We start from the raw sequence: 7,500 nt of genomic DNA, 5'->3' as shown, positions 1-7,500 counted from the left end.
TCTCCATTCACACCCACACACTTCGGTGGTGTGAATTGAGAATCGAATGTTGTCGTGCGACAAAATCGCACGCCGTGTGCATTGGCCTTTACAGTCTAAAATCCAGCAATCCGATTTACAAGGCCTTAAAAGGTCTTACATTTCAGTTATTCAGCCTAATAATTAGGTGCTAGGTTTTAAAAATGAGATCCTGCAAGGAAATCAGTCCGACCACATCTATTTACGCGGAAATTAATCAAGCTGGAAGCAAAAAAATGCAGATTCGCTTCCTTTTTTGTCTGTATGGCAGTGAAATCCCTAATTTCATCACCTCGAGGATGACAAAAAGCTATCACATGGTGTCGCGAATAGGTCTAAAACGGACCTATTCAAAGAGGTCTAAAAAAGGTCTAAAAAGGTCTTAAACTTGACTTGTTGAAACTTGTAGGAACCCTGAGGGTACTACACTCTCCTCCCTACACAGAGTGTTAACCACCCTACAGAGTGCCTCACTCACCTCCCTACTAGGGATTTACAGAGCGAATTTACGAACGCAGCCTAGGGCTAAACCACTCGCAGACTCGTTTTTTTCACAACACGAAACTTTATGTTTTAAAGTCCCCTCTCGATATAATAAACAACAATTTAATTACATTAATTATGTATCATTTGTGGATTGGATTCACTATTCTAGTTTGCCGGAGGCTACCGGTAAGGGAGACTTTTGTAAATGCTTTTGTTTTGGGATGTGTTCGTGCTTGGGTCTGTGTGATCATCTTATGTGTAGTTATGTGTTTCTACCATGTCGATGTTCTATCAGCATGTTGGGATGTTATAAAAATTAAGAAGATGAATGGCTGAAATGGAAAAATAAAAACGACATATACACAATATTTAAAGTCTTATTAGAACCCTAATGCTAACCCTAACCCAAGAACGATTATATTTCAAAACAAGGCCAATCCCTTTAACTGAGCTCAAGTGAAGTGGTTGTACGCTCCGACAGCGGCGTCTCAAATACCTTTATAGAGGGTTTTTTCAAACGTTTTCTTTTTCCTTAAACCACTTGACTCTTAACACTCCTCACACAACAGGATAATCTTGTAGGATAATCTTTAGAGCCATCCGATAATCGGGCGTTTGCTGTCCTTGGTCGGAAGGGCCAAAATCGGGCCAAAATCGGCCAGATTATCTTTATGTGTGTACCGGGCTTTAGTCACACAGTATGAGGCAGCATCTGCAGCCAAAGAGACAAGTGAACATGCCAGCCACCATGAACAGACTCCACAAGCTCAAAACGTGTTCCTTGAGAGAGCCAATAAACTCTCCCATGTCAGGACTCATATGGGCAATCCCTTCCAGGAAGACAGTGGGGACCTCATGAGGAAGCTGACACTCAGATATTTGTGCATGCCAGGCAGGCAGTAGAGGAGGGCTGCAAAAGCATCCTCATCAAAGCCAATGACACTGACGTTCTCGTCAGTCAGTGTTCTGCCACCCCTGCAAGAGATTGGTCTTCAGCAACTATGGATTGCCTTTGGCCAAGGCTTGTTTTATAATCTGTCTTGTTTACAAGCTTTCTGGTAATACATTGTAATACCTGGAGTTTGTTCATTAACTTGCACTGTCCCTTCTTCTCCCAATAAACATCAAACCAAACCACACACCTGAACACAACTCACAACCACACACCTTAACACAACTCATAACCACACACACACATTAACACATGTTGTTTTCTTAGGGGAGTTTTTTTAGGGGTACTTCAACTTTGAAAAAAGTAAATACAATTGAAGCTCTCTGTGTGTGTGTGTGTGTGTGTGTGTGTGTGTGTGTGTGTGTGTGTGTGTGTGTGTGTAGGCTGCTGAGTGTGATGGTGTGTAACCTGGACTCCCTGCTTCTGTTGGAGAGTCAGTACCACATCTCCACCATGCTGCTGCAATGTCAGAAGGACAACGTCCCTGACCCGGCTGACCCTGGAGGGTAAGAGAGGGGAGGGAGGGAGGGAGGGAGAGGTGGGTGGAAGGAGGGAGGGGCGGGAGGGAGGAAGGAAGGAAGGAGGGAGGGAGGAGGGTGGGGGGAAGGAGGGAGGGGAGGGAGAGGTGGGGGGGAAGGAGAGGTGGGGGGGAAGGAGGGAGGGGAGGGAGGAGGGAGAGGTGGGGGGAAGGAGGGAGAGGTGGGGGGAAGGGAGGGAGGAGGGAGAGGTGGGGGGGAAGGAGGGAGGGGAGGGAGGAGGGAGAGGTGGGGGTAAGGGAGGGAGGAGGGAGAGGTGGGGGGAAGGAGGGAGAGGTGGGGGAAAGAGGGAGGGGAGGGAGGAGGGGGGAGCGAGGGAGGAGGGAGGGAGGGTGGAGGAGGGAGTGGTGGGGGGGAGGGAGGGAGGGAGGAGGGAGAGGTGGGTGAAAGGAGGGAGGGGAAGGAGAGGGGGGGGTGGGAAGCCAGGGTTCCCACGGGTCCTTGAAATCCTTGAAAGTTTGTGAATTTGTTTGTCAAAGTTTGTCATTGAAATGTATCTGTTGTCTAGCAAATGTTGAATCCTTGAGCACTTTTCAGTGTCTACTAGACTGTGTCGTCAATGTGTTGATTCTGCCCAGGACAGTCTGACTCAGTGTCTCCTGTGAATTCAGTTACAAAAGTAAATTATTCCGCCACACAAGCCTCTCTTTTTAATTGTTGTCTGTGAGCGAATAATTCCTATTATAAAAATCTATATATATATATATATATATATATATATAGATCTGTCTCAAACTATGCCGTGTTGGGTCCTTGTCCTTGTCCTCCCCTCCCCTCCTTTCCTCTCCTCCTCTCCTCTCCTCCTCACCTCTTCTCCCCTCAACAACAAATATCTCAACAACCCACAGTTCAGACCGCATTTCCAGTATCAATGCGCCCCTCCCAATCAATCTGATTAAGAACACCTGTGCTGACCTACAATGCAATGGTTGATCTCGTTCACGGGACTATATTCTGTGGCGGAAGGATATATGTATTCTGAAACGATTAATGATTCGAAAATACATGAATTTAATGTTACAACTGTGTATTTATTTGTTATATTATGTGGTGGCTGTTGTAGAAAAGCAATTTACCATTCGAGGGTGGGGGTTGTGGACTCATTTACCACTGTACAGGGTTTTCCCCTTTCACAACCCTGTACCAGTGGTAAATGAGTCCACAACCCCCTTCCTCTCATGGTAAATTGCTTCCTTATACATCTAAACGTGCCTCGCCAGAGCGTTCATCATCGACGGCCTGTCTGTGGAGAGGAACCACGTCCTAGTAAGGATGACTGTGATTGGAGGACCGTCAGAGAGGAGGCTACCCCCCAGGGACCTGCAGAAGGTCAGCACACACACACACACACACACACACACACACACACACACACACACACACGCACACACATACACACACACACACACACACACACATACACAGACATACACACACACACACACACGCTCACACACACACACTCACACACACACACACACGCTCACACACACACACACACACACACACACACATACACACACACGCTCACGCTCACACACGCACACACACACACACACACACACACTCATGCACATGCTCACGCTCGCATACACACGCGCACGCTCATGCACGCACACTCACACACACACACACTCTCACACACAATCACACACACACAGACAGACACACACACGATCATGCACACGCACACGCACGCACACACACACACACACACACACACACATACACACACACGCACACACACACACACACACAGCTGCCAGGTGTGTTAAGGGTCCCCCCCCCCCTGCAGGGTCCTGACCCGTACCCCTGGCCCATGTTCTCCTCCTGCCCTCCGCCCAGCGCCTACCTGCTGGCCCCCCTGGGCCCCCCGGACCTCCCCCACACCGCCGGCACACACGGTACGACTGGCCCCGAACCAACCAACCAATCAATCAGTCAATCAGTCAATCAGTCAAATTACCTGTGGTCATTGGTAACTGGAGTGTGTGTGTGTGTGTGTGTGTGTGTGTGTGTGTGTGTGTGTGTGTGTGTGTGTGTGTGTGCGTGCGTACATGTGTATATGTGTGTGTGTGTGTGTGTATATGTGTGTGTGTGTGTGTGTGTGTGTATATATATATGTGTGTGTGTGTGTGCAGGGTCAGAGCTGGGTGTGTTCCTGGCGTCCTCAGACAGAGAGGAGGGGTGGATGGAGGCCTGCAGGGTTCAGTACCGCCGAGCGCTGGCCACCGAGCCCTGCGTCATCACGGGAACCGGTAGGTGACCCCCCCCCCCGTCCCCCAAACCTTACGTCGTCATGGAAACTGAGGGGAGGAGGCGTCACAGCTCGGTCGGGTTCGTCACGGGGTCGCGATGCGATGCGATGAGTCTGACCAATCACTGCATGACTCATTGTTTACCGCCGAGAGACGAGACGTTATTAAGATGTTATTCTTTCTCCTCAGTAACCTCAGACATTTACATTTACATCTCTGGCATTTAGCAGACGACGCCTTTTATATTCAAAGCCACTCACGACACAAATTCATTTGTCTAAGTAAGTGAATCATCTGTCCATTAGTCTTCGCATTAAGAAAAGTAATCTGTGCTCAGGCCAGGGGCCGCTGGCAGTCACGACGTTAGAAAGAAGAAGAAAGAACAATGTTTTTATTTTTAATATCCAGTAGGCAGGGGCTCCCAGACGGCCCTGCCGTGAGGCTAGTCCAGGCGTGCCAGGGGATTCTGTGACAACCGTACATTTGTTATTGCGATATATACAACTATACAAAAGGTTAGGAATGATTTTTATTTAATACATGAGTAGTTTGTATGCACTCACCAATACAAAGGGAAGTTCCACGGGTATAGGGAAATCATCAGTGGCTTTCTGCGGGGGAGAGAGGGGAGGGGAGGGGGGAGAGAGAGGGGGGAGGGGGGAGAGAGAGGGGAGGGGGAAGACAGAGGGGAGGGGGGAGAGAGGGGAGTGGGGAGAGAGAGGGGAGTGGGGAGAGAGAGGGGAGTGGGGAGAGAGAGGGGAGGGGGGAGAGAGGGGGGGGAGATGGGGGAGTGGGGAGAGAGAGGGGAGGGGGGAGAGAGAAGGGAGTGGGGAGAGAGGAGAGACGGGAGTGGGGAGAGAGAGGGGAGGGGGGAGAGAGAGGGGAGGGGGGAGAGTGAAGGGAGTGGGGAGAGAGGGGAGGGGGGAGAGAGGGGAGTGGGGAGAGAGAGGGGAGGGGGGAGAGAGAGGAGAGTGGGAAGAGAGAAGGGAGGGGGGAGAGAGAGGGGAGGGGGAGAGAGGGGAGTGGGGGGAGAGAACGGAGGGGGGAGAGAGAAGGGAGTGGGGAGAGAGAGGGGAGTGGGGAGAGAGAAGGGAGGGGGGAGAGAGAGGGGAGGGGAAGAGAGGGGAGTGGGGGGAGAAACGGAGGGGGGAGACAGAGGGGAGGGGGGAGAGAGAGGAGGGGGGAGAGAGAGGGGAGGGGGGAGAGAGAGGAGAGGGGGGAGAGAGAGGAGGGGGGAGAGAGAACGGAGGGGGGAGAGAGAGGGGAGATTCGCTGTGTGGCAGCACGTCGAAAGAACACACGGGTCCCTGGGGAGTAAAATTAAAAACCAAACATCGAACATGTTCCCCCACAAAACAAGGAATCCAAAACTAATTGAAATTGAAACGATTGGATGTTGTGTTGGAATGTAGCGGACCGGTGAACACGGAGGGGGCGATGTTCAACACAGCAGCAGACCACGAGACCCAGTGGTGCTGCTGCAGCAGAGACACGGAGAACCTGAATGGTTGTTGGAAATGTAATTGCTTTATTTCACAGTGTCTGTGTTAGCAGGGTCATCAGGGACATGTACAGCACGAGCACTGAACAAGTGAGTTGTTCATAATATGGAGGGATCTTTAAACAGGGGCTGACCATTACACATGTAGGACAGTGGGGCGGGGGGGGGTTGTTTGGATAATCAGTTAGTTAGTAACAACATAACTAGGTTGTAGAGAGGAAGTAAGAACTAGGTTATTAACTATGTTAGGAGGTAATAACTAGGTTATTAACTATGTTAGGAGGTAATAACTAGGTTATTAACTATGTTAGGAGATACTAACTAGGTTATTAACTAGTAGGTAATAACTATGTTAGGAGGTAATAACTAGGTTAGGAGGTAACTAGGTTATTAACTATGTTAGGAGGTAATAACTAGGTTATTAACTATGTTAGAGGTAATAACTAGGTTATTAACTATGTTAGGAGGTAATAACTAGGTTAGGAGGTAACTAGGTTATTAACTATGCTAGGAGGTAATAACTATGAGGCAAACACCTCCAAACTCCGCGACCACATCCCAGTCGCCGGCCCTGAGCCCCTCGGGATGGACTTGCCAAGGCTATCCTGGGTGAGGCTCAATCGTCTCCGGACCGCCGTCGGCCGTTACCGCTCATCAATGCACAGATGGGGCTTGGCCCCAAATGCGTCGTGCGAGTGTGGCGCAGAGGACCAAACCGCAGATCATGTTATCCTGGATTGCCCGGTGTACCACCCACCCAACGGGATGCATGGTCTGTCGGTATTAGATGACGAGACGATGACGTGGCTTCTGGAGGGGTGTCCAGAAATGTAGCCCCGCTGAGCCCCTCAACCAGGTCTCGGGGTGGTAAAAGGGTAGCCCCTCGGCCCCGAGCCTGGTGGAGTGGAGAGGAAAACAACAACCCATACGCCGAAGAAGAACTATGTTAGAGGTAATAACTATGTTATTAACTATGTTAGGAGGTAATAACTAGGTTATTAACTATGTTAGGAGGTAATAACTATGTTATTAACTATGTTAGGAGGTAATAACTAGGTTATTAACTATGTTAGGAGGTAATAACTAGGTTATTAACCATGTTAGGAGGTAATAACTAGGTTATTAACTATGTTAGGAGGTAATAACTATGTTATTAACTATGTTAGGAGGTAATAACTATGTTATTAACTATGTTAGGAGGTAATAACTAGGTTATTAACAATGTTAGGAGGTAATAACTATGTTATTAACTATGTTAGAGGTAATAACTAGGTTATTAACTATGTTAGGAGGTAATAACTAGGTTATTAACAATGTTAGGAGGTAATAACTAGGTTATTAACCATGTTAGGAGGTAATAACTAGGTTATTAACTATGTTAGGAGGTAACTAGGTTATTAACCATGTTAGGAGGTAATAACTAGGTTATTAACCATGTTAGGAGGTAATAACTAGGTTATTAACCTTGTTAGGAGGTAATAACTAGGTTATTAACTATGTTAGAAGTAATAACTAGGTTATTAACTATGTTAGGAGGTAACTAGGTTATTAACCATGTTAGGAGGTAATAACTAGGTTATTAACCATGTTAGGAGGTAATAACTAGGTTATTAACTATGTTAGGAGGTAATAACTAGGTTATTAACCATGTTAGGAGGTAATAACTAGGTTATTAACTATATTAGGAGGTAATAACTAGGTTATTAACTATGTTATGAGGCAATAACTAGGTTATTAACTATTTTAGGA

At 47.9% G+C, this 7,500-nt stretch overlaps 1 protein-coding gene across 1 annotated transcript in view; it reads left to right on the top strand.

Annotated features, from left to right (window-relative positions):
- The window catches only part of tbc1d32 (TBC1 domain family, member 32), a gene marked incomplete at both ends in the record, with an annotated part of 78,331 nt that overhangs the window by 43,607 nt on the left and 27,224 nt on the right, over positions 1–7,500 (top strand). The window contains 4 exons of the mRNA XM_080527427.1: positions 1,840–1,962; positions 3,213–3,321; positions 3,788–3,896; positions 4,134–4,250. Of these exons, the coding sequence (XP_080383553.1) occupies positions 1,840–1,962; positions 3,213–3,321; positions 3,788–3,896; positions 4,134–4,250 (458 nt within the window). The remainder of the gene's footprint in view (positions 1–1,839; positions 1,963–3,212; positions 3,322–3,787; positions 3,897–4,133; positions 4,251–7,500) is intronic.

Source organism: Nansenia antarctica, assembly GCF_963989245.1.
Source record: "Nansenia antarctica genome assembly, chromosome: 3".
Classification (NCBI taxonomy): domain Eukaryota; kingdom Metazoa; phylum Chordata; class Actinopteri; order Argentiniformes; family Microstomatidae; genus Nansenia; species Nansenia antarctica.
The sequence above is the reverse complement of the archived record's forward strand: the minus strand, read 5'-3'. Positions and strand labels throughout refer to the sequence as shown.